General features: G+C 37.4%; 3 protein-coding genes across 18 annotated transcripts in view; 1 reads left to right on the top strand and 2 right to left on the bottom strand.

Moving 5' to 3' along the window:
* The window catches only part of DYTN (dystrotelin), a 54979-nt gene extending 50248 nt beyond the window's left edge, over positions 1-4731 (bottom strand). For 9 of the 11 annotated variants that reach the window (XR_016468338.1, XR_016468336.1, XR_016468337.1 and 6 more), the window contains exon 1: positions 592-1219. Coding sequence is in view for 2 of the 11 variants with exons in the window: in XM_090144179.1 (XP_090000305.1) it covers positions 592-637 (46 nt within the window). In the remaining 9 variants the exon portion in view is untranslated. Of the gene's footprint in view, positions 1-591; positions 1220-3168 lie in introns of those variants that run through there. The other 2 variants (XR_016468334.1, XR_016468332.1) reach the window with 2 other exon arrangements.
* A 754-nt stretch (positions 4732-5485) lies between these two features.
* MDH1B (malate dehydrogenase 1B) lies at positions 5486-14657 on the bottom strand. Of its 4 annotated transcripts, none has more exons than XM_031601267.2 (10): positions 14548-14657; positions 14009-14121; positions 12859-12990; positions 12553-12695; positions 11416-11918; positions 10188-10329; positions 9121-9284; positions 8350-8489; positions 7548-7632; positions 5486-5619 (listed from the first exon to the last, which is right to left on the bottom strand). In XM_031601267.2, the coding sequence occupies exons 1-10, from the start codon at positions 14567-14569 to the stop codon at positions 5588-5590; spliced, it is 1476 nt and encodes a 491-aa protein (XP_031457127.1). In that variant the 5' UTR covers positions 14570-14657; the 3' UTR covers positions 5486-5587. The 4 variants fall into 4 exon arrangements, with proteins under 4 accessions (XP_031457127.1, XP_031457126.1, XP_031457128.1 ...); XM_031601266.2 differs by having other exon boundaries at positions 12859-12993; XM_031601268.2 differs by lacking the exon at positions 12859-12990.
* FASTKD2 (FASTK mitochondrial RNA regulator 2) lies at positions 14643-24821 on the top strand. Of its 3 annotated transcripts, none has more exons than XM_031601265.2 (12): positions 14643-14726; positions 15200-15955; positions 16343-16446; positions 17623-17731; positions 18732-18855; positions 20420-20559; positions 20867-21039; positions 21445-21605; positions 22072-22293; positions 23087-23171; positions 24109-24223; positions 24671-24821. In XM_031601265.2, the coding sequence occupies exons 2-12, from the start codon at positions 15275-15277 to the stop codon at positions 24788-24790; spliced, it is 2034 nt and encodes a 677-aa protein (XP_031457125.2). In that variant the 5' UTR covers positions 14643-14726; positions 15200-15274; the 3' UTR covers positions 24791-24821. The 3 variants fall into 3 exon arrangements, with proteins under 3 accessions (XP_031457125.2, XP_090000301.1, XP_090000302.1); XM_090144176.1 differs by lacking the exon at positions 14643-14726 and adding an exon at positions 14926-15049; XM_090144175.1 differs by lacking the exon at positions 14643-14726 and having other exon boundaries at positions 14922-15955.
* Positions 24822-26098: the final 1277 nt, after the last annotated feature.

Consider the following 26098-nt stretch of genomic DNA (forward strand, 5'->3'; position numbering starts at 1 on the left):
ATATATCAGGCTAATTATTTATGAGAGACTACTTGGCAGGAGAGAACAATTAAACACATTTCTCATAGGGATGGAACTTTCCCCTTGGGCAGAAAACCATCATGCAATCATTCTGCAGAGTCAAATTCTACATCAAGACCCATAAATGCCTTTTGTTGAGATGCTGACAAAAGAATTCCTACATGTATAGGACACCTCTCCAGCTGGTGACTTTTAGTTTTGTACTGTGCACTACTGGCTGCGTAGCAGATGAAATATCATCTACAATTTTATACTTAAAATGGGAGTGTATAGCCATCCTTCATGCCTATTCTAGAATGTGAAAAAAAAAGCTTATATTGTAAATTGTAAAACTTATATTTGTAAATTGCATGTTGATCATTCCATGAATCAAGGTGGTAATGGCAGGGAAGGTGACACGACAAATCTACAAGCAGGCATGGCAACACAGCTGTGTAATTTGTCAGTTAAGTTTTGTAGCACAGAGATTCTGAGAATTGTGTGACTTCATTACAATTCAGTAGTTTCCTCGTAAACAGATACAGAAATATCTTTTGAGAGAAGTTGGTAAGAAATGAGAAAAATCCTTACCCTGCAAGTCTGGATTCATTTTAAGTGGGCAGATGGCATTAGACATTCTATAATGAAACAAATCAAAGTGCAAAATCACCTTATTGAGGCATATTGAACCATTCCAATCAAATCTAACAATCAAAAAAAATTACTGAATGCATTTCATAGATGAAATTTAACAGAATTATATAAAACAACATAGTGGATTTGGTGTGAGGTGTGGAGAAACACCAGAAATTTGCATGATCTCTGCTTGGGATAAAGTAGGGGCAACTGTATTAATGGCAAAATTGCACAAAGGAGAAAACCGTTCCCAAGGCAGTTGAACAGGAAATGAGGTCTTCGACTTTTCAGGAGTCCAGCGTTTACATATAAGATTACCACATAGTCCATAATACCATATAATTTCAAGATAGTTACAGTATACCTTTACACCAGACTGCTCTCAAGTTTCAGTGATTGCAATTGATTCCAAGTCCATATTCTAAAATTTTCAAACCAAAGTGTTCAGGTTAGCTGACAGTATTCCTTTTTTGACCTCAGAAGGAATTGAAGAAGGAAGCTTAAGCATTAATCTACTTCCTAACATATCCCTGAATGCAAAAGTAGTTGTGTCATTGATGATAACAGAAACAAATTATCCTGTCAGAACTTATATCTTAAATACTTTAAACTACATTATATTTTTAAATATAATAATATAAATTTGAATTCGGTATAGAAACTATCTGTCAGCTAATATTACAGTTGAAAAACACTAGGTGTAACAAGCCTAAGTTGCCAAAGATATTAAAGGTATATACACACACACACACATATTTATTTATATGGATTACAGTAGAAAAGAAATGGAAACTCAGTAAAAATAAAAATTAAGTAATTGAAAACTATCTGACTCCTAAACAATAAATTCAGTATTAAAACAAAACTTACCCAAGCTTTCACTGCTTGACATTTCTTGACATTTTTGCAGTGAGTCACTGATCATTTGCCAGAAGCATGATAGAATATTGACCAATTATGAAGCATAACATTTCATTTATCTATAATTATTAAATCTATCATAAATATATTGTTCATCATCATAATTGGTGAAAGCTGCAACTTTGTGTTTCAGTCTCTAAATAACCTATAAATATTTAAAATAATGGGATTCAGACTTGCTTTTATTACTTCCTCATTATAGAGTACAATGCCTCCATTTTTAATGAAGTTCCTCTGAAAGAAACACCACTGTTCCTTTTTCAGCATCACTCTGTTTTTTTCCCTTAGCAAGGTTTACAGCTTGGATTCAACCTTGAGTTCTGCGAGATTGCAGTTCTGCCCAACATTTACATAGGCATGCAACTTTGCTTATGCAATTACTCCTAAAATGGGCGCAGCATTAGATGTCTCCACTTTGGCAGAAAAATCAATTTATGGAAATCACTGAAATCAGAAGATTGAATTGAATTATTGTATTAAACATAAGCCACATGTAGCAACCTAAACTCTACATGTTTGATAAATGACAGATGTACAAAAACATAACTTGCCTCTTTTTTCCTCCTTTTGTCTCTCTACCAAAGGTACGTAAAATAAAACAAGAAGATGAATATAAAAATGCACAGGCTAAACTCACCTATATTAGAATTCAGTTTACCCACTCTAATAAGAACAGCTCCATTGGCTTCACTGAGTTTAACAGTGTGCATAATATATTAGCACTTGATACTTACGTAGGATAACGAACTCTCCATCCAGTACAGTGAAATGCTTACCCTATAAATTACTCATACGGATAAATACATTATACATTTGTACTATGGTCCTCAAGGAAGGTATCAAAGTTAAGTACGTGCTTAAGTGTTTTACTCAACTAGTGGTCATGATGCAATATCATAACGTCAGACAGGCCAGCTCCTGACTGCAGTAGGACTGTTTGGAAATGAGTGGGATCTACTCCACTGTTAGCATATCTATCTCATAATGAATACAGTATGATGGAAGAAGATCATCTGTCTACTAAAACATCACATCTGAATTAATAATGGTCACTGATAACTATTTCAGCCAGTGTTTTTGGATGCTTGAGCCCTTTACTAATAGTTAAGAGCAATTCCATAAAACAAAAAAGAATTATATAATTAGTTACAAATGTACAGGAAAGAAGTTTTATAATTTTAAATTCTAATCGTATTAACTCAACTATTATTAAGTGCAGAACAACAGTAGCCTAATTCTGGCACCCTAGTGTAAAGTGCAAGAAAAGTAACATGCTTTAACCACCCATATGTACTTTGTATGTCCATATGGATTCTCAGAATATGTTCTTCAGCAAATAAAATGCATTTTTAAACATAAAGCACAATTAAGTTAAAATACAGAAAAAGGCAAATCAGATCAAGTAAAGCAGAAATCTCTCAACGGATCAATTGACTTGATCACAGAAGCCTTTCTTCTTTTGAAATCAGTCAGACAATGTATGAGCAACATTTTAGATATGTATAAAATAATGTACAATTACTTCTGTTTCCTTAAAAGGGTGAAAACATTCCATGTTGTGTTCAAAGGCTGAAATTACCGTCTCCTTGTAAATAGAGTAACAGCACTTACCTTTATCTCAGCTAGCTGCTAAAAGCCCATAGGTCAGAAAACACCTTCAGAGAAGTCCAGTAGTTTTGTAGCACTTAGAAGTTGACTTCAAGACATAGTTCTAAAGGTTTTGCTTTTAAATGAATGCTGTTCTCAACAAATGCCTAGCAACAGCCCAGATCAAAGCATCAGGTAATTGTCTAAGCAGTCAAAACAGAAAACACTAATTAATTAGTAATAAATATCTTCAATAATTCAAGATAAAATTTCTTTGATCTTTGTTTCAAAGCCAATTTTTCTTATCATTGGAGTGCAATGTTTTTCAGCTGAGGGGTCTCTGCGAAGCGTCTCCAAGTTGCTGAGAAACAGTGTTGCTATAGAGAGGAAAAAAAAGGTGGAAGCTGGAACACTAAGGCAGCAAAAGGGCTGTAACAGTTGGTGCAACAACACAAAGAGAAAAAATAGTAAGCCCCAGTGTTAATGTCCTACAATAAGGAATGTTCCAATTACAAAGAAAGCTTACACACTCTTCAGCAGATCCAAACATGGAGAATATATATAACATTTTTTTAGATATATCCACTTATCTGAAGGGCAATTTTCATGTCTCTCACTGTAGAACGCATTTCCCAATATAGAATTCATCAAAGCTATGAATATCCTGCATACACAGCCCCAGCAGTAACTTCTGAGAAAACATGCACAAGCAATTACTTACTGCTTATAGAAAACCCACATTTGTCTATATATGACTAGGTCTAACATGATACAATCAACTTTGAATATATTATCATATTTTACCTTTCCTATTATTTTCATTCTTTCATACAGCCCTAAGAAAAAGATAAGAATCTTCAGTTTCCATTCTGTTATGTTTCCCTGAGTAAAGGTCTGAATTTCCTTGCAGGCTACTAATTAATTACTGCAAATTAGTTCATAACTATTAATTAGAGTAATTTTGGATATAAGAGAAATCCAATACATTGTTTTCTCATTTGCCTCTAAAACACTGAGGTGAAATTCTTTATGGTTCTCAGGCAGTAACTCAGAAGCCCAGTAAGTCTGCATAGAAACAAAACATTTCTGCAATATATTTCTCATTAACAGCTGAGCATTGTTTGTGCTTCAAATGCGTAGTTTGAACTGTTATCTCGACAGCAAGAATAAAAGAATTCAAATATTAAAAAGACTACAAGATCATATTCCACATATAAAAACATAAATTTAAATACATTTTACAGAAATTCCTGTCTTAGAATAAGAAACAAATCAAGTGTAGTTTATAAAAACTACTGATAGCATCCTTCTCTCCTATAGTCTCCCACAACACCCGCCTCCAGATTCTTCTAGAAATTCAATCAATTTTCTATGCATACAGTTCTAGAAACTAATCCTCTGGAGACCGTTTCCACATGAAATTAATGATTCCTAGCCCCCTACTTCAAGATTTCTTACAACTCCTGCCTCTACAACTTCCATGTGAATTTCTCCATGAAGATACTTGTACCAGTGAATCCTTGCTTCTCCCATATATATTTTGTGTAAGAAACTGCACTCTCACTTCTATCTCCCCTGTGAAATCCAGGTTTCCCGAGCTCATTTTTCTATGAACTCCTCATTCACCAGCTGGCAAAGAACACAAACTCCTCTTGATTACATCATGTAAGATGAAGGCTATCCCTGCTAAGAGTTTGAAGCTCCACTTGAACGAATGTGTTATTCCAATTGCATGAGTTCCATTCAAAGAATAGAAAACTTTTTATTTTCCTTTTAACATTCATAACTGATAAAAAATTAGCAAGTACAATCATAGTTCATTTATCATAGTCCCCATCTTTTAAGATACTGAAGACGTGAAAATGAAAGCAGTTTAGACAAGGACCTAAATAATTGTATGTCTGACGTGAAATGTATGAGCAGTCCCCGTGAAACTAATGAAATAGAATAATAGAGATAAAAATGATCTTGTCACCAAAAAGATGCACGCAGTTAAACTGTTGCATTAAAAATCAATCTTGCCTAAGAATAAACATTCTCATATTAGAACGGTTCATCATAATCTACAACCACCATAAGATGCAGGAATTTGGAGTTATGAAACCACTGCTCTGTGAAACTTTGCTGAAGTCACCCTGATATGAACATTTCAGACACGAAAGGGTTTTTTCTAAACAGTTCATTCATCTGAACAAGTTGGGCATAAATTAAATTCTAGACACATTCAATTGAGTGAATGCTTTGCTTTGGACTCCATATTAAGACTCATATTTATACTGCTCTCGAGATATTTTCCACCTACTGATTTCCAAGATTTGGATGATGACAGCACAATAAAAGTTATGACAACACTTAGTGTTTCTTTGTAGTTTACTCTTTTGAACAATAGAAACATTGTTTTAGCAGGGGAATTTTCACCATTTTCTCCTGAAGACAACTCTTGCTAAACAGAGGCAGTAGGAAAAGTTTCCATCTCTGTGAAAACAAAAAGCAAAAGCAGTACATATTTTTGCTGATTTCCAAGAAGAGTTAAACTTGCAGGGAAATAAGCTTAGATAATTTTTGAATACTGTGGCCCTTGATGCTAATGTCAGAAAAGCAAGTCAGAACTAAACCGTTAATGGCCAGCAGCAGAGTGACTCACCATTTAGTATTTAAAACAGCTACAGGAACAGAGCTGCTCTAGAAAAGGAGTGCCACACAAGTAGGGAGCAGAGAGGAGGACACTCCTATCCAACTGGGAATCATCTGTCTGGGTTAATCAAAATTACAACTAGAGAAATAAATAAATTCTGCATTTATCAGGAAAATCATCTTGCATCTGTAGTTCTTTTCTGAGAAATGAGCATGGATAACAGAAAGGCTGATGTGCTCACTAAGGGCTCTGTGCATCAGCCTCCAAAGAGCTGCCCCATTATTTACCCTCAGCCTCCAAATAGCTGCCCTATTATTTACCCTGTCCCTTAATGCATTCGATCACAGGGTAGGTAGATAACACATGGAAAGTGCAGGAACTAAAGTATTGGAAAGAATTCTAAAGGAAAACAGAAAAAAAAAAACCACCTATAGCTAGGAAAAATGGCAGTGAGATTTGGATGTAGAAAGAAATGGCTAGAACAGAGGGAGAACCTGGGAAAATGTATGGATTTGGGAACTTGATCATAAAGACAGTAAAAGTTACGTTGAAATGAAAAACAGTCCAAACTAAGCAAGCTAGAAGGAATACATAAGGATAATACAAAAGAAGAGGGATAAGCACAGAAACATCTTATTTGCATAAAAGGACAAAAGGCACAAGTGGGATATCAGAGGTAGAACAGATACGAAAAAGAAAGAAATGTAAAAAAGCAATAAAATGTACTGTAATCTGTTTTTATTTTGATTACTGAGATTAATGAGATTAATTATTCTTTCCTTTGCACATTCTTAAGATGACTGACAATTGAAAAGCAGCACAAAAGACATAGGAGAAAGTATTCCCATTATTCTGCATGGGAAAAGTAAACTGGATTCAGGGGAGTTTTGCCATAGCTGTACCATGCAGTCTGCAGACTTCCCACGGCTCCTAATATTAGCAATGGATACTGGAGTTGTTCAATAGGTTTTTAGTTTAAACTTGTTGTATCATTATGTATTGTAAAATTAATTAATGATTAAACTGGCATGTCATTAGTAAGCGAAGCAAAATGGGTAAATAATTTAAAATGTAGTGATCTTGAACAGATCTTTCATCCATTGTAATTGGAAGAAGTGACAGATGTGAGTGCTCCTTACTGGCATCTGACATTGCCTTCTTTGTAGCAATGAAGGATCTCTCTTTTTTTTTAAAGTCTGCCCTCTTTGGGTGTCTCAGTTTTTTCTCATTCTGGTTATCTTATAGATCACAAATATTAAATGAATTACAATAAATAGAAAAATGAGGAGCTTGAGTTCCAATTTACTTTTTGTTTTTCTCTGTTAGAAATTCAACTTTATTCCTGGAGGGTAAAGAATAGTAAAGAATTGCTTCAAAAACCTTTAGTAGGTTATATGCTGAACATGCTTTTCTTATAATAGTTACATGGTTTAAAAAGATGTTCTATTTAATAATAATCTAAAATAAAATATATTATATTCACTCTACGTTGGAAAAAAATCTAGTACTTTTATCTTAAATGTATTATTCATGCTCAGTTTTTATATTCATTATCTGTGAATGACATGAAAGAAATTTATAAAAATAATGCATCTGCCATGCAGACTTCCTGCGGCATGTTCAGGATTGATCAGACAAGCACTTGTTATTTATGTTCCTCCCTGAATAACTTTATATTCAGTTTAAAGGAAAGGGACATAAAATAAGAATCCATGACTTAAATTTTCACTTAAAACTTGTGTTATCTCTTACGGTGAAAAAAACCCACCTTGACACAAATCTTTTTTAGTAGTGATTTCATCAGCTCTGTAAGGATGCATTTCTTTTATTTCCTTTAGTGCAATGCGCTTTTCCTGAATAAAAAACAAACAAACAAAAAAAAAAACAGCTTTAATGCCACCTACTCATGGTTCACTGAAGTTTCTCACACAAAATTAAAATATGTTCAAATGAAGATAATAGGCACATATAAACCACTGTATCTGAAGATGACAAATATTTTATTGATGGTAGGATGTGGAATTTGAGACCAGTCCTTTTTGTACTTTAGTACTTAACCAAATTAAATTCTTTGTCTCACTAGATGACAAATAGCTAATGATGAAATTATTGCTTGCTGATTTCGTATTTACTGAAAAATCCCTTTTCATAATTATGTCTGGCCTTCATTCATAGAGAGTCACAGCCATAAGCTTCCCAAAAGACATGTCTCTTGGCACAGAACTACTCTGAATACAGCACAAAATTAAAATCAGCACTACAGAATGTAAAAGCTTTAAAGCTAACATTTCAGTTTGCACAAAACCTGCAGAATGTTGGAGTGCAAATTTTACATTTCCATATGTAAACTTATTTTATCGTCTCCTTTCTGGGGAACAGAACAATATTCTATTCATCTCCATACAGAAATAATACCTTATCTTTTTTAATACTGTTTTACATACATGAGCTCATGTGTACAGTTTGCATACGCCTAACATCTGCAATAAGGGTCTTAGTACTCCAAGTTACACTGCAATGTACCCATAGGTGGCAGGATGGCCATACCATCAGATGCACAAAATCATTACCTGTATCAGATCATAGGATAAGCGTCCCAGAACTTCCTGTGTTTTTTCATTAATTTCTAATTCTGTCACAACTTCCCAGCTACCATTCTGGAACCTCACAGGCATAGAGAAGACAATCCCTTCAGGAATGCAAAATTGACCTGCAGAGAAGGAAAAATTACCCAAACATAGTATTTATGATTATAAACCACATTTTCAGCAGTGTCAAGATTAAGCCCTACAAATTTGCAGAAGTTTGTAACTGTGCAAGATCTCAATACAGAGACTGACTGCACAATTCAAAGACTAAAGGGCTTCCATTTGACTATAATTCTGAATTTTAGTTTGATGGACACATAACAATTTTACATTTTAAAAAGTGTAAATCTTTTCTTTCGTACAAGGTTTAAATGGCTGTAGTTTAATACTCCATTTATTGATCCACATATTTTCACAAGAAGAACATGCTTTTATACCTTTGGCTCTAACAATTACAAAGATTACACGCACAAATCACATACATGAAAAAATCATTTAAAAGACAATCTGCAACAAGATAGTATTAACCTAAGAGACACTTTTAAGAAATGAATATCAAATCATGAGCTCAAGATGGCATAATTGTGTAGATCTGCAGGCTATTATAGTGAAAAAAAAATCTCAATCTCTAGTGATACTATGATTTTTTTAAATTAAATTAAAAAAAAAAAAAAGATTAAAAAAAATCACATAGAAATTGCGAAAGGCTACAAGGAAGTTATTAAAGATTATGTGAAGCAAAAGTAGACTTACCTTCACTAAATATTCCCATAGAAACAATCTCTCCAGGAGGAGAACCATGAAACCAGTATCTTAGTGCAGTGGCTACTGCATGAGAAAGTAATATTCCTGCACAATGGCAGACACGGGAACTTGATGAACTCTGTGCAGACATAAATTCTGAATTGATCCATTTGCTGACAACAAAAAAAGAGGGTGGGAGGGAAGTCCTGAGATGACTATAGAAAGAGTAGGACAACAGAACTAGAATTAAGTGAAGATAACAGTTACAATTTATTCAGACTTCGCTGAAGGCAAAGCACTTGAAGGCAGAAAATAAAGTCTACTAAAAATTGGCTGAATAGGCAACAACAAGGATTATTTGTCTGTGAAAGGTCATTTATTCAAATTATGACCTCTATTATAATTACTATTTATATCTGTTACTGTCTTACGTAAGAATCCAGCCATGTACCACAATCCCTGCTTGGCACAGTACTAGTAAAGAACAAAAGAAATATCTGCTACCCAGTAAATGCTGGAAGGCTTACACCAGGGTGGGAGCTCTGCACATCCAGGCCTGAATACTTGTAACATCAGCTGCCCTCTCACTCCAAACATCCTTTCTCTGCTATTTCTCTTTTCTCTAGAAGCTATTTAGATGTCATGTATCCTTCTAACACACTTTAACAAATCTTCTCATGGGAAATTGACAACATCAGTTCCCTCGGGCCATAAATTCAATGTAATCCATTTACAAGATGCAGATATACGCTTAGTGTTGTTTCAAAGTCTTTTCATGCATACTAGACATCTCATTCACTATCTGGTTTTTCAGTACTTCTTAAAGCCTACTATGTAGGAATATGTAGTTCTAAACAAAGTTGGCAGAATCAGACCTATGTATAGGAGGAAGAACTACTCAACTTCTTTTGCTAATTTAGTACTTCAGCTCAAGTTTTCCTTTATGTACAGTGCTAGTCAAAGACAAATCTTGAAAACAATCATATTTTTTGATGTTCATTAAAAAGTTCAGATGAACTCAGATGTAGAGAAGTTATTTAGTTTTATTTTAAAAAACAAATCTGTCCTGTACATACCTATCGTAAATCAAATTCAACAAAGGACGTGAAAAATTAGCTGGGCCCCAGATAGCACTGTCACATCTGTAAAGCTTTGCATGTGACAAATCAATGTAGATACAGCCAGAAATGTTGCCCCAAACAATCACATCTTTAACCCCTGCAACAGAGGAAAATACACAGATTAACAAAGAGAAAGACAAATGTTTTCACAGTATAGGTTGAACTGGATGAATTCTGGAAATCCTCTTGAAAATGAACTATTTTTCATTTCAGTGTCCTGCCTTAAACAGCAAAAATGTTTTCATCTGAAAATCACGTCAAAGTTCTCCATTACATAACATGAAACCTCATCATAATCTGTAATGGGACTTTAATTCATATCATGTTATTACATATAATAGACAAACCATAGTAAATATTTATCTGTTAGAAAACAAACCATATTACAAACATACAACAACCTTCCATTTAAAGTTCTGTACAAGCAAACATAGACAGCTCAAAAGAAATCTATTAAAAATCTTTCAAAATGTTATAGCTTTGGTAAAAAAAAATGAATTTCTGAAATAAACTCATGATAGACAATTCTGCCTGCTAACTTCTTTTTCTATATTATCAGGCTCCCAAATATCACTGTCATCGACTACCAGTTCCTTCCACTGCAGCGCTTGAGAGAATCTTGATGCTGAACAGACTGTTGGAGCACAGCCCTGCTGTGCTGTCCAGAACTCTGTGAATATGACCAAGTTGTGACAACTAATCTGAGAAAGAAAACCAATTAACCCAGAAATAATGCTATAACACAAATTTCCTTCACTTTTATTATCCACACAGAAGCATGTTGTCATGCTTATTTACAGCTAGTTCGTGTCTCTCCAAAATAATGCGCTGCTGAGTGTAAATGTGATTGCAAGCTCTAGGTCCTCATCTGCCACACAGCTCTGTCCAGCTTAGTATATTCCAACATAGTTGAGACAAAAAACTAGACAGGCAATGTACAAGAGTTGGCAAGAAAACTGATTTTGATGGGATCAGGCAGAGATTCAGATAGCAGTAAGCAAAGAGAACAGTAGCACCTGCTAGTCACACCCTAGCATTCTGTACAGCTGTGCAATTCAGTGGGTGCACAGCTGTGCTTGCATTTTTGCACATACATCAACTGTACAGTTTTATGAATTATGTGCTCTCAAACATGTCTATCCACTGAATTCCCCAAATGCTCCTAGAACACACAAATACTCACCTGCTGCGTTCATATTCAGCTTCCTGGCTAGCACAGCTTTAGATGCACTTTCCCAGGATGTTGCAACAGCAATGACATTTTCAGGCTTAATGGATGGGACGTATGTGATAATCATCATTGCCTTAAGGTTTACAAAGGTTTTTCCCGTAGAAACTATTCTGACTCCTCTCTTGGCATTCTTCTCAATCAAGGGAGCGTACACTTGACAGATCTCACTCACTGTTCTAATGCAGTTCTCAAGGGTTTGGGTGTCTCTTTCTAAAATGATATCATCAAGAACAATGATAACATCAGCTTGAAGAAAAGCCTTATCTATCTCAGTGTGCCCTGAAATACCACGGAGAAGTGGGAATGCCATGTCTTCAACTTCCATTACAATACCAGAAAGACATTCCTTAAACTGGACAGCATCAAGCAAATGGATACTGATTTCTGTGGTCATCCCAAACACATCACCAGTTGCCAGCAGAGGGATAAGCTGATAGCAGGTTGGAGCTGATGCACTGATAAAAGAAAGGTATGGACAAATTATAGTTAACCACTGTACACTGCTTGTACAGAAGTATTACATCAGTAAACACAAAGAACTAGGTTGGATCCTTTATTGCTCTCCCATTTTAACATCTTAAAATTAAAAAGTTGGGATGTTCTTTCATTTGAAGGTTTTTCATCCTACACATTTCAAGTGATGTTGTCATTTAAAAATGTCACTAAAGAACTATGATTTTGAATGTTTTCTTTTAAGGTATTGTAGGTATTTTTGATGGGACTATGGGAAATACATACATTTCTATAGCTAGAACTGCAAAAGACTACTTAAATTTTCAAAAAAATATTTAATGTAAAATATTTGCATTACAGCTTATTTTGTAAATACTTGCTTTTCCACAAGGTGATCTAGGGGGCTCACAGACACCTGTTCACCCCAGCCACTTATACTGGAACAAAATGCAACTAAAATAGAAATACTTTTCAATTCATACATTGAATGTTCATAGTGAGGGATGTGGGATCTAATCAAATCAGCAGATTACATGGATTCATGTATAACCTCGGCTGGTTATACCTCATGTGATAAGAAAAATTGTATTTTTCTGAAACTGACTGAAAATTACATATTCTTTTTACTACTCTAACCTGGTGATCCAGATCTGCAAAGGGTTGATAAGACTTCTAAACTCTTCCTGCTCTTTTTCAGATTCCATGTGTGCTTGCAGGTTCTCCTCAGCAATCTCTAATATTTCCTCAGTCAGCATTGTTGAGGTGATGCCGTAATAGTTCTAAGAACAAAAACAGATGTTCTCTAATCAAATGACAGCTCAAACACAGCAAGAGAACACTGGAAAGGATAGCTTTATTTTACATTTGAAGGAGGAATAAAAATCAGCAATGCTGTAAGAAGATGTAAATGATGGGCTTACTGTATTAAGAGCTGCTCATTACCTGAGCATATTCCAGAAATTCATTAAGTCCTCCCAGAAGCAGACCCTTGCCTCCACGGTCCAACAGTTCTCTCCAAATGATTGGAGACCATTTGTGCTCCCATCCATTCATTTCACAAACATCATGAAGCCACTGCTAATGCAAACATCACCCCAGAAGGTTTTAATATTTGTTCACATGTTAACACTTATATGTTACAGCTATAAACATTATTTCCTCTCAATACATAATTACCAAGCATTTAAAACTTGGTAACATAACAGTGTGCAAAAAAAAGGCAGATTGATACAAAGTTACACTGACATGCAGAGCAAGTTATACTGACATGCTACAATATTTCAGCAACAGAGCAAAATAAGTAACTTTTCAGTAATTTCCACTTGGTTTTACTGCTGTAATTTTGCTCTATTCTCTTAGTGATTTGAACACAGAAATATTGCAAGTCAGCAAGGAATCTCAGGATTCCCTAAGAAAGTAAGTAGGTAACCTCTGTGGGAGGTAAGTAGGCTGCAGAGGTTCACTGCTATTCACTTTACTATTTGAGTTACTTGCCTGAGGTGTCAAGCAAAGTATAATAGGTAAAAACATCACAGTACTGTCTGTCTTGTTAAGTAATACTGCAATTTTTTTTCCAGTTTTTTATGGGGACCACACTGCGGGTGCAGCAATACGCAAAATTGTCTTCAAGTAAAATGAACAATTGGGCATACAGCAAAGTACTCAGAGAAGCCTGTCTGTACTGAAAACTGAGATTTAATTTTATACTTCCATTGTAATGCAAAGCCCTTGAATGCCAGAAATCCTCTTGATGACAGTGGAAGCATTATACAAAACGTGCAAAAAATGACTGTGAGCAGCAGGTTGAGCAGCCACGTATGCTCAATAAGAAATGATGAACTTCAGCTTCCTATCGACTAAACGCAGTTTCACATGGCTCTCACCTTACATCCATATCCTGTGGTAAGACTGACAAGAACGCCAGACTCACAGCAACCAAACTTTCCCTCATGCTGGCACTCACAGCCAAAGGCTCTGCAGCACCTGCGCTCGCCTACCCAGGTGCTAACACAGGGCGGCGAGACCCACTAGAGGGGAGCGCGCTCCTTCCCCCCGGAGTGCCGGGCCCTACGGCCGGACCTGCACTCCTTACCTCCCACCTGTCGGGGTGCTGAACCACCTTGTGCACGCTGAAGGCCGGCAGGTTAGCCTGGAGGTAGTCGGCCAGGAGCTCCGCTCTGGCGTACTGCGGGCAGCCTGCCCTACCTGTGGGAGCAGCAAGGGCACGCCTAAGGGAAGGCTGTGGTGCCGGCTGATGAGAACAAGTCAAACGCTCTTTGAATTGTTCCAGATTCGCACACAGCCTGTGTGACCGGTATCACGCGAGTTCCCAGAAAGCGTCGGGGTAAGTAAATTAACCCGCAAAGAAAGGGTAATTTCAGAGGCCAAACGATCGTCAGTTCAGCAAGAGTATTGCAGCCAACGCCTAAGCGGTACTTCACCGGACGAGGGAAGGGGAGCACGACAGAGGGAGAAGCTTCCCGATGGAGTGAGGTGACAGAACTGACTCGAAAGCGGCTGCGGCGGCGTGACGCGCGAGCTCGAGAGAGAGAGCGAAGGCGCGAAAGGCGGCAGAGCCAGCCGAGAGGAGCGGCCGCCGCAGCCCCACACGGAGCCCAACGGCCGCCTCACCCGCCAGCACCAGCTTGGCCATCCGCGCGCCACTCCTCACAGTCGGTCTGCCGTTGCGCGGCAACGTGCCGCGCGCCGCGACCGTTTGTCCCTCGGCTCGCGCCGTCCCTCTCGCGAGGCACGCCGAGAGCACGCGCGCGCGGAGGGCGGCTGGGTGTTATGGCGCCGTCGGGAGCGCGGTAACCGCTCCTGGGCGGCGGAGCGCGGTCCTCTGCAGTCACGCGCGCGTGTCGCGAGCTCTGCCGAGCCGCCGCCCGGCCCCCGTCCGCGGGGAGCCGGCAGGGGGCCGCTCGGCCCGCGCGGCAGCGGGGCTTTGCACGGCGGCGTGGCCGCCCCGGGCAGGCTCTGCCGAGCCGGCGGCGCGCGGCGGGCGGACCCCGGAGCCCTGGCAGGGAGCGGGCCGGCCTGCGGGGCGGGCGGTGGGAGGAGGTTCTCTTTCCCGGCGAGGTGGCTTTGATCGCAGCATCGATCGGAGGAAGAGGTGGCCCGGCGTGCGACTTAAGTGCGGGAGGCCCGATAAAATGCTCTGCAGATCCGTTCCCAACTGCTGCTTTTACATGTTTTTCCGTGGCAATATTACTTAAGAGCCTGAAAGTCTGTTGCGTATCAGTTCTGCTTGACTTAAGTAAATGTTTTTATGTTCTCTTTCCAGGCCAGTTTCCAATGGTAGGATTTCCTCAGATCTCTGATCTTGAGCGAGCATTTCACATCCACGTGTGAGACAAAAATGAACAATAAGACGGGTTACCTGCTGAAGGCGGTCAGGTACTTGTGTAGGTGCAGCCCTGGGCCCAGAGCGCCAGCTCCTACAAGCAGGCGCGTTGTACGGAGCGGCAGGCACAGGGATCGCCTGGACAACGTGAACTGCAGGAAATTGTTTCTAAATACTTTTCCCTCTCCACGTGATTCTCCTCTTCGATTCCTGTCTCAAAAGGCAGATGTTTTCAGCGCAGGTGATGAAGTACCGCAGGAAAAGAGTAGAGAGGCTGCGGTGAGCGAGCAGGCTCCGCAAAGCTCCTTGGAACTGGAGAAGTTGGAGGGTGATGCGCAGAGCTTCAGAGTGAAGGCAGTGCTGGATCAAAACGAACAGTTCTTTAACAGACTCCATAAGTGTGCCTGTCCTAGCGACGTACTGGACTTGGCCTCAGAGTCTGCTGTCTCCATCAAGCAGTTCACCAACTGTTTAACTACCATGTGGAAACTCGTGAGAAACATGTCAGAAGAGCAGCGGCGCTACGAGAAGCGGCTCATCTTTGAGCACCCGGCCTTCGTCAGGCTTTGTCAGCAGCTGCTGCGGGACTCCAGGAGGATGACACGGGGTGACCTGGTGTTCAGTCTGCACGCTGTGGTGAACATTGGTGTTCCTCAGAACACTCTCTTAGTCCAGACTTTGTTGAGGGTTTGCCAAGTAAGTATCAAAATCCCTCGTGGAAGTATGGGTTGAAATACCAGGGTTGGTTTTTCGAGGCTGTACAGCATCAGAGAGGTTTTGGTTACATCTCTGGTTTAATCTGATGTTCGAAGGAAACGGGGCTCCCTTAGTTAATCAGTATGCACATCTAGTTTCCTTCATTTTTTAAACCACTGCCTGATTTCACGCATGTAACTGAGAGAAGTCTGAAACATCATTACCCTTTTCAAATGAAGTTGGAGCATGTGGAGGTCAGTGAAGACTTAAGCTTATGAACTGACTTCTAATGGGAAGAAAGGCTGACAGGTACAAACTAAGAGGTTTTCTTTTTGGAAATTTTTACTGCTCTGAAGTAATCTAGCATTGTGAAAACTCTTTTAACAGGAGAAGCTCAATCAACTGGATAACCGCTGTATGTCAGTTTTGGCAACTACGTTAGCCAGGATGGATGAAGACAAGAATGTGAGCGCTCTTCAAGCTGGATTACAGTGAGAAAAATACCTTACATGTGTTATTAGTATTGAAATACTGTTTGAATATATGTGTCTTAAAAATCATGGAGGGAATGTCTGTGCATAAAAGACATATTTTACCTGTAAGAAAGAGGTATTGAATCTAGCTTAAATTATAAAGTATTTTGATTTTTCGCGATGAGAAATGCTATTTCTTTTTAATTTAGTAAGGAAAAATTAAAATGAAAACAAGTTTTGATTTTATCTATCTGTGAATGCAGCAAAGCATTCAGGCGAGTGCTTTATCAGAATAACTTCTTTGACTGTAATGATTTTCTCGATGCCAATGAGATTTGTATGGGTATCCAATCTGCTGACTCACATGAGATTCTTTTTACTGAGGCTAGCACAGAACTTGCAGTAGTTTAGTTCTTTTGGTCCTGAGTCAGGACCTGCTCTGAAGAGGTGGATGTGTTAGTGACACACAAAAAGCAGGTTTTCCTGTAAGCTCAGGTACACAGTTCTTGTAGGTAGAAAGCAGGAGATCCACCTATAGGCTATTCTTCTGTCTGTTTGAGGGAATAGCATCTGCAGCAATGAATTTCAGAGCAATACACTGCCTTAGACAGTGACGCTTTGTACTTTGGTAGTTGTGTAGGTATATTTAAGAGTGATTCAGAGACAACAGTTACAGTACTTCCATCTGAGCCAGAAAAGGCAGTGCTGGGAAAACAGAACACCTTCATCATGCACTTAAGTGCTATGATATCCCCTTCTGTCTCTGCAGCTCACAGAACAGCTTGCTCATCTTTTTGCACAAGGTTGTTGTCATTGTCCGTTTCCAAGTTCCCTGGATGTTATAAAACATGTATTGTTTTCTACAGAAGTGTTAATTCCTTGATGCTTAACAGCACTCACATTTGCAGTCACCTGTAGTAGTAAGGAAGGTGTTTCTGATATTCAGAGTTTGTGAGGGACAGCACTTAGGTATCAGGAAGCATTAAAAAAAGCATATCACTGTATCAATGAAATGGTTTCCAACTGAGCCACAACTACATCATGTAAAATTGTGCTGGCCTTGCAAATAAGTGGTGTAAGAGGAGTAAGGAATTACTGCTTTAACTTGGGAATATACTAATAAAAGAAAATGGGGGTACCTACCTGTTTTTGCTGAAATGAGGAAATGAGGCCTTACATTTCTTTCTTCCTCAGATTACTAGTAGAGCAGCGACTCCCAAGCATCAGAGATATCTTCATACTGCAAAACTTGATGAAATGTATGGGAAAAGATGCTCCAGTCTTTCTGAAAAAGAAATTAGAGGTAAACTTGTCTGGAGGTTCATTTTTACTTCCACAAAGCCTGTGCTTTTGTTTTGCTTTGTAAATTGTGTATGGTTCTTTCCAGGTGCACAAAGAAATTACACAAAGGTTTTGGTGTATGAATCGTGGTCCAGCTATATCTGTAAAAAGATCTTAAGTTTGAAGCTGGAAGAATTATCCCATGAAAGGGGACAGAAAGCAATGGAAATTGCACAAAAGGAGTTGAGATAGTAAAATAGTTGTTCCCTTGCCTCTGGGTTGGCCACATTGTATTTCACAGAAGCATGTGTAGGCTGTTCCCTGATTCCCTTTACTAACCTGTAGCTGGAAGACTGACATAAAACTGTATAATTTCTACTGTAGGTGCATTTTGTATTTATCTGTTGATATGCATGCAGTATGAATATTGTTTTGTTTAATATTCAATAAAGCTAGACTCATTTTTTGCTGTCACTTCTATTAGTCTAATTGCTACTTCTATAAATGAAGTCTATTCTGTGGTATCAGAGCTGCTCTTCTGTGCCTCAGTGCACATTTGAGGCTGGATGTTTGTATTAATAATATTCTACTCAGTATGGAGTTGGATCATGTTGAAGGCTTACAGCTCTCAAACACATCCAAACTAATAATTGCAGTAATTTAAATGTCAACTGTGTTAATTATATTTCTGTTCCTTTTTTTTAAGAGTTAGCATAATGTATATATTCACAGCATTAGGAAATAAGTTTTACTGAGACTTCTTTTAAAAAATCCATGTAAAAGCAAATTGCTGTGAACTTGATAAGTAACAGATCTAAAACACTTGATCTGCTCCAATTGTGTTTTGAGAAATTGAAAGAACTTACTTTATGCTTTTGCTTTCTGTTGCTCTTTTTTCTTTCTTGTAAGTCTGAACAGGTTAAGAAGTTTGGGAAAGTTTTGGTGATAAGTTTTTCATAATAATAAAACAGTGGTAGTGTATGTGGAGAATGAAGAATTTAATAAATTCTAATTCACTTTAGATGGCAGTTTTGAGAGAGATAGACCATGTGACTTATCCGAATGCTCACCGTGTGTTTTTGGGTCTTGTTGCAATGAAGTATTGTTCCATTCCGATCCTGAATGCCTGCAGTAAAAAGATCCAGGGTAAGAAAAGAAAAAAAAAAAAGTGTTTATTGAATTTCCCTTCCTTGTGCCAAGTTCTTCCTCATTATTTTTTCACATCCCTTCCTTGATTTCCTTTAAAACTCAGGGAACATGTTTGTTTTACAGGATAAGACAGTAATGTGGAGTGATTTCATGAGTGACAAGACAGAAAATTACTGGTGGATAATGATAACAAATAGTTCTTCTAGTCTCTACCCTTTTTAACATTTCCTTGAATTATGTTGTTTTTTTCTTCGATTTTCTTCTGTATGCATTATTTTGGAAAAAGAAGTGAAGGATAGAAATAAAAGGTAGATTTCAGATAAGTTTTTAAAACAAATCTGAATAGGAAATAGATATTAAAAGGTAGATTGCTGGTCTAGTGCAATTTGTTGATAGACAAAATTGAATACTGCTCTTCCCTGGTTAGCTGGATTTCATTCTTGAACGCTGATTAATAACTGACCTCATGCTGCAGCTTAAAAAATCTAAATGAAAATGAATGCTCTCACCTCTCTCCATACCTTTATAATACATTTCCTATGTATATAGAGTCTGTATGTATTTATTCACACTTAAAATACATATGAATGTATGTCTCAAAGACTATTAAGAATGCAAAACAACATTCTTAACATCTAGGAAACAAAAATGTTTGGGTTGCTTATACAGTCTTTATTTGTTCTGTGGATTAGGATACAGTCTTTAACTACAACATACTGCCTTCTACCATAGGACTCTGCCACACATAGACACAGGCTACATGGCATTCAGAGTCAGCAGCTACTCAGTACATTTTTCTGCATATTCTCAGGACTTGCTGCATATTGTGCAAATTATGCTCTGGGCACAGTGATTTATTTCTCGGTAGAAACTTCTCCCTTTCAGAGCTGGAGATAGAATAGGAAGAGGAGAGAGAGGTGTCCTTTAGGGAAGTCCCTAGCAGGTTTTACAGGTTCTACTCAGTTGCTGGGGCTTTCAAGAAAGTAGTGCCCTCTCCCATATCTAGGGACCTGACCGTAATTGTAATAACTATGTATTTCATAAATTGAGTTAATTTTTGCAGAAGTGAAGAAATGACCCAGTGGTGATATTCATTTTCTAATTAAACAGCAGACAGAGATTCAGGTCAAAGTGTCCTGTAATACAAGATTCCTTTGGCCTGTTTTATTTAAGAATACCTAGCATTACAAATCACTTCATATGATGCACAGCTTTCATTGTCTTCGATTGCAGTTGTCAGTACTCAGCACTTCAAGAAATTAGGTGTTTCGTGCTAAGCCTAGAAAACCACTGAGCACAACTCAGAGGATGTGAATTCAGTTATTTTCCTGCTGTTGTCTTAAGTCCTCCGGCAGAGGAAGCAATGAAGTCTACAGTTGATGATTGTACTATTGTAGCTGTGCTCTTTTCTCCCGCAATCACTATCTTTAATGACATGCATGTCACTCATTGCAGCATAGTGTAGGAGTTCAGAGAGAGCATTTCGTTTTAGTACTTCATCTTTTTCAACTCAGGCTTTCATTGATTTGTATCATTTGTTCCTTTTTCTTTTATGTTACAGAGAATATTCACGATGCTCCATTTTGGCAATTAATTCTTATTCTGGAAGCTTGTCACAGTCTCCAGTACCATAATGTAAAACTGTTTTCAGCAGTAGCAGACTATGTTAATTCTGTTGTCTGCCTCTTGGACAAAAGACAGGTGAGTTTGAGACCAAATACTTTATAGTAGTAGCAGTAAAATAAGCAATGTATGGTTCCTTCTTACCTTTTTTCATGTATATCTTTGGTCTCTAGAAAAGATATTTTTATGAAAGTCACTTTGAAGTTCATGCAGTTAATTTTCATAAATGCATTTCTCTTTGTTGACTTGCAGATTAAATTAAGAAATAAAAAGGATGTTAGGGTTTTAAAAGTTTGCTTTCATTAAAAACATTTCTTATTGAAAACAGAAGATAAGATCCACTTCACTGACTTTCTTGACCTTATAAAAATGTCTTTTGTTTTAGATTATCCTTTTTCTTTCTGCCTTCGAGTCACTTGGCTTTCAGCCCAGTGAACTGATGGGTGTTCTTGCTGAGAAAGTTACAGAAGACTCCGAATTTTTGGACTTGAAAAGCCTTTTGATTGTTCTTCGAGTGTATTCACGACTCAACTATATTCCCAGAGGCCAACATCATTTGTAGGTTTTCATTTTAGAATGCCTGATGTTACATAGTTGTCATAGAGTAATATAAGGAAGTGTATGGAATGGCAAGTGGTATTTGATTTCAATTGTTAAAAAGTCCATAATCTAGATTTATTAATCTGTAAGGTAAATTTGCTGTGCTTTTAGTATTTTTTGTACAACGTAGGAATTGTTTTCCATAGCTGAAAATGGATACTTTCTTGGAACTAGACTGATGAAGCTACTAAGTCTCTTGATAGGTAGCTGCAGCCTCAAAGATTCTAATGCGAGTGGTGAATTAAAGAACATAGGATTATACAAGATAATAATTATATCTATGTTGTATTTTTGAAATTGTTTGAAAACTACATTTTATATAGTCTTGTTTATTCAGCTACTTTCCTTCTGCTTTTGGAAAAGGTTTTATGAGACTCTTCATAGCTGCTTGAATAAGTACCTTCCCCAGATTTCCAACAGAGAACTGCTGAAGGCGGTGTATTCACTTTGCATCTTAGGATACCTTCCTCATCGTGCACTCGATCAGCTGCTGAAAAAGGACAACTTTGAAGAACTTGTGTCAGGTCAGGACTTGCTTTGTCATATTCTTTAAAAGCATAGTGCATCTCCATACATAATTCGTTGTAATTTGTTGTAAAGTTTATAGCTTGGAAAAGTCAAACTCCATTAGCATTAAACATGACGTTGGCAAGAAGAAGCTGACACAGTAACTGTGATCTAAGTGATACCATATTCTCTAATTATGTACTAAGGCATCAGATTTGTTGTCTTGGGCTCCGTGGTGGCTACAGTTTAATAATTTGCACACAAATGAATGTGAGATTGGTGAAAATAGTTGAAGTGTGTTGAGAGGCAAGGGTTCTATTCAACGGATGTTCAGGCATCTTTAAAAATATGGGAGGTCTTAATTTGTAAACCAGCTTTAGTACCTGAAATCTGAAGAGGTTCTTAATAGACTGTAAAAGATAACAAAATGAAAAATTTTGTGAGTTGATACACTGGCTGTAAAATTTTTCTATTCATTTTCAGGTGATCTTTACAAGGAAAAAAGGGAAACAATGCTTCACTGTGTGAGAACATGTATGGAACTTGATAGCCCTTCCTTCATGAAGCCTGCGTTTGTGCCAACTGAAAGCTTCTGTTCATTAGTATCTGTTAATCTCAGAAAGGCTCGGGAGGCACTGCTAGAACTTCTGGGAGATGAGAACATGTTTCAGCAAAATGTTCGGCTGCCATATGAGTATCATATTGGTACGAAGCCAAATTACTGTCATGTATGCCATTACTTTTTAATGTAGATTTATAATCCCTAAAATAATAAGGTGGTAACAAATTTGCATGGGTTACGGGCAAGTAAAGGTAAAGTTCTGAAGACAGTCATTTAAAAAATGATTTCTTTGGTCAAGCTTATTTTCTAGGATAGTTCTGTTAATGTTAGTTTATTAAAACATTATGATGGCTCTTATTTACAAAACAGATTTGGCCTTTTTTGTTGAGCATCAGCAAGCAGATTTTAACTGCATATAATTACAACGTGTCAAACTTTCGGGTAGTTGACATCTTAGTATTAAAGCTAAATTAAAAACAAAAACTCACCACCTTTTGTTCTTTGACTTGTTTCTTCTTTTAAGCTCTGGATGAGTTCAGCTTTCTTTTATGAAATGGAATATGGTTTTTGAAGGGTGATCATTTCATAACACTTGGTTTCTTTATCACTTTCATTTATATTTATTAGCAAATCCAGATTATCAGGTTTTTTTTTATATTTGTAGATTAAATATTTCTAACTAGAAATCAGACTACAGGACAATCTGAGTAGGTTTGACACACTCGGATCAAAATTGGTTTCTTTAAGTTTTCATTTTTATAAACTTATGTCTGCAATTTCAAAAAAAAAAAAACAACAAACCTTTTTTCTTGGAGGTGTGCAAGCTGTAGCTGTTCAGATTGGTTGCAGGGAAGGAAAAGCAACAAATAACTTCCAAATGAGCTACATAGGTTCTAAACTCTTGCAGTGTTTAACGTTTTGTTGTTTTGTTTTCAGATTTTGAAATCTGGATGGATTCAGACAGAAAGAAAGTGCTCCCAGTAACTGCAGCAGACAGTCATGCTGAAATAAGCGTTCAGAGGTGCCTCTTTTAAACTGGATTTTTTTTCTAGCAGGCTAGTTTTGCTTATATTTATTCTACCCAGTTACTATTTCTACTGATTTGCAGAAGCAAAGTAGATGGTTTCTTATTTATACTCACAGAAACATACAGAAATTGCCACACATTGAGTTGAGAAAAACAACTCATTCAGCTCACTACGTTATTCTGACAGAGGCTAATTACATTTAAGAGAACGAGGCAGGAAATTTCACAGGAAGGAATGTTTCAACCTCTTACAGTAGATACAGATTTTGAAGTATGATTAAAATTGGGAAAAAAAACATTATGATGTAAAATTCCAAGTATTTCTGTGTCCAATTAAAAATTCAGAATTCACAGTTTCCAGAATTTGCAACTGAATGATATATTTTGGCAATGAATTCAGCTGCTGAAATGCTATTTGGAAACAAAGCATAGTCTTATGTGAGAAAAACAACTTCTTGCTAACTGAAGTGGGACATCCATCATTTCAGTAAGGCTTAACTAGAATTGGGTAACTTACCTTTGTGTTCTGGATCACTGTACAGTAATGTATTTTGTGTAATTTGCTTTAGCTAGTGAATTGTGAAACAAAAAGTGATTTCCAAAGTGTTCCTTTTCTTACCTTTCTAAGTGGGTTTAATGGCAAGAAGTAACTGGTCCTGAGTGTTAGCAAATGATCAAAACAGGTGCACAAGCTGTCAAAATGTAGAATTTTGAGCAAGCTATTTCTTTCTTATTATGGGGGAAGTAGAGATTTAAGGACTTAATTCTGCTCTAGGAGTTTGGGTAAATGGGCAAAAATTAAACTTTTCTTTAAGTCTGGAGAAAGAAAAGGGATAATGAAATATATGCAGTCTTAATACTTAGCCTATCAGAAAGATACCTATGTATTCTACACTATTGAATCATTGTCTTACACTCTTCTTGGTTGTAGACTGGCTTTTCTCTTTGTTCCTCCATCTGCTTTTTGTTTGGGTACAACACACCCCCAAGGGAAACTTGCAATGAAGAAGCGGCATCTAAGTAAACTGGGCTATCACGTGATTCTGGTAAGAAGAGTCCTTCTGTTTTCTCTTGTTTAGGTCATGTTAGTGCAATAATGTTTGTTTGGCAGAACAAGCTCTAAAGGTAATTATGAGCTTTCATTGGAGTGATAACAGTGTAGCATATCTACATAGAAGGTGGCTGTGTCATAATAGAGAACTCTGAAAGACAAGCTACCACTTAGTATCGGCAGTGAAATAAATATTAGCTCAGGAAAGAAAAAAAACAAGCACCTCAATTGTTTGTATCTAAAAATCTATGTGACTTTGGCTCATTTCTGCGTTTTTATTAATTGCTGTTTGTTGTTTTGTTTTGTTTTAACAGCATGAATTCTTCAAATTAACTTCTCAAAGTGCAGCAAAGCACTGTGGCCTTGCCATCAGTGAAGGCTTGGTTTATGGCACAGGGTAGTTAACTAAAATAACGTATCCTTTTATATTCCCTTGTTCCAGGTCCTGAACAAGAAGTTTCAAGAATTGACAAACGAAGGTGCAGTTGAGTTTTTGAAAGCAAAAATCTATCCTGAAAACATTTCCTCTTTTTCCGAAGTGAATTTGTATGATAATAATTAAAGTAAACCAACAATTTTAGGTCTCTGTCTTTTTCCTGTTTAAATAACAGACTGATTTTAATAGAAGATAGAAGCAGTTTTTTGCATAACTGCCTACCCTGAAGTATTGAAGGTTTAGAAAAGTTTGTGAAGTCAATAATGTCTGCTGTTAGTGGGGGGGAGGTTCTTTAATGAAGAGGCAATAGGTTTCTTTAGTGAAACAACTACTTGATTAATCTTAAAAGTATTCTGCTATCTATCCCTGCTAAAATGCCATAATTTTATAGGCACTTCCCCTCCCCCGTGCCCCAAGTTAAACTTCCCCTCATGAGCTAGGTCAGAGTTCTGAACTGACCAGAATTTTGGAGCACAGTTGGAACCTGGCCTACAAGCAAGCACCAAAGGAATTTTTTCCAACATCTTGTCCGCATTGTCTTCTGCATTAACCTTTATGAAGAGCTCTAGCAAATAACTCAGCCTAAGGGATGTATTTAAAAAATCCAAAATTATGTGAAAAGTTCCTAAAGAAATCAACTTCACCCAGTTTTCAGAAGTTTGGGACAAAAATGGTTCCATTAGTTGTATGTTTATTTTTTTGAACTTTTTTCTCCACTGCTCCTGTAATACATTTTGAGGCTTCTAGCCTCAGAACATGTTTGTCACATCCTTATAAACTGACTCTTGCTCTCTGTTCCCAACAGTCTCCACAGCCTTTTAAAGAGGTGTTGCAACACTCCAGTTTGTTCTTTGTATGTTGTGATGCACCTTCACTGGTCTGTTGTATATTAAAAGAGATTGGCATGATGGAATTTACTATGTTGGCAGGGGCCTACACATTCAAAACAACTTCAGACCTTTGAACTGGTGAAGCAGAGATAACTGGTACATCTTTTCTCTTCTTGATAACATTTACAGATAAAATACCTTTATTGTGCTGAAGTTCCTGGAGTATCGAGCAAGAACATTGGAAAGTCTGAACATACCTGCATTTGTAAACAACAGGTTGTTTTTTTTCTGCAGTACAATCAGATCTTCAGTCACAATTTTTTTCTGCCATAACCACAGCCAAATAATCAAGGGAAATAGCAATACTTTCTGCAGTGACTGCACGTTACCCAAAGGGGGTGTTCTTGCTTCACTTGATAATCTACAAGAACTACGTCTTTCTGGAGTAGTATGCACACGTGGATAAAATATTACAGTGATGAGATGAAGTGAAAAGGAAAAATGCTTAAAAAAAACTTTAGGCAGAACTTTAGGCAGAACATAGAGAAGAGTGGTGCACACTTATGAAGGAAACTAACTCAAGTGTCAGTCTGACATAAAAAGC

The sequence above is a fragment of the Phasianus colchicus genome, chromosome 7 (assembly GCF_987193195.1).
Source record: "Phasianus colchicus chromosome 7, bPhaCol1.hap1.1, whole genome shotgun sequence".
In the NCBI taxonomy this organism is placed as follows: domain Eukaryota; kingdom Metazoa; phylum Chordata; class Aves; order Galliformes; family Phasianidae; genus Phasianus; species Phasianus colchicus.

What these genes read in the sequence shown, in the direction of transcription:
- MDH1B (XM_031601266.2), bottom strand. Translation starts at nt 14,569, where the DNA reads ATGGCCAAGCTGGTGCTGGCGG. An exon ending in AGCACCCCGACAGGTGGGAG is followed by an intron (nt 12,994 to 14,008) that starts GTAAGGAGTGCA and finishes TGTTTGCATTAG; the next exon opens with CAGTGGCTTCATGATGTTTG. An exon ending in TAAAAAAGATTTGTGTCAAG is followed by an intron (nt 5,620 to 7,547) that starts GTGGGTTTTTTT and finishes TTGTTTTCACAG; the next exon opens with AGATGGAAACTTTTCCTACT.
- FASTKD2 (XM_031601265.2), top strand. Translation starts at nt 15,275, where the DNA reads ATGAACAATAAGACGGGTTACCTGCTGAAGGCGGTCAGGTACTTGTGT. An exon ending in CTTTGTTGAGGGTTTGCCAA is followed by an intron (nt 15,956 to 16,342) that starts GTAAGTATCAAA and finishes CTCTTTTAACAG; the next exon opens with GAGAAGCTCAATCAACTGGA. An exon ending in CTTTGAAGAACTTGTGTCAG is followed by an intron (nt 21,606 to 22,071) that starts GTCAGGACTTGC and finishes ATTCATTTTCAG; the next exon opens with GTGATCTTTACAAGGAAAAA.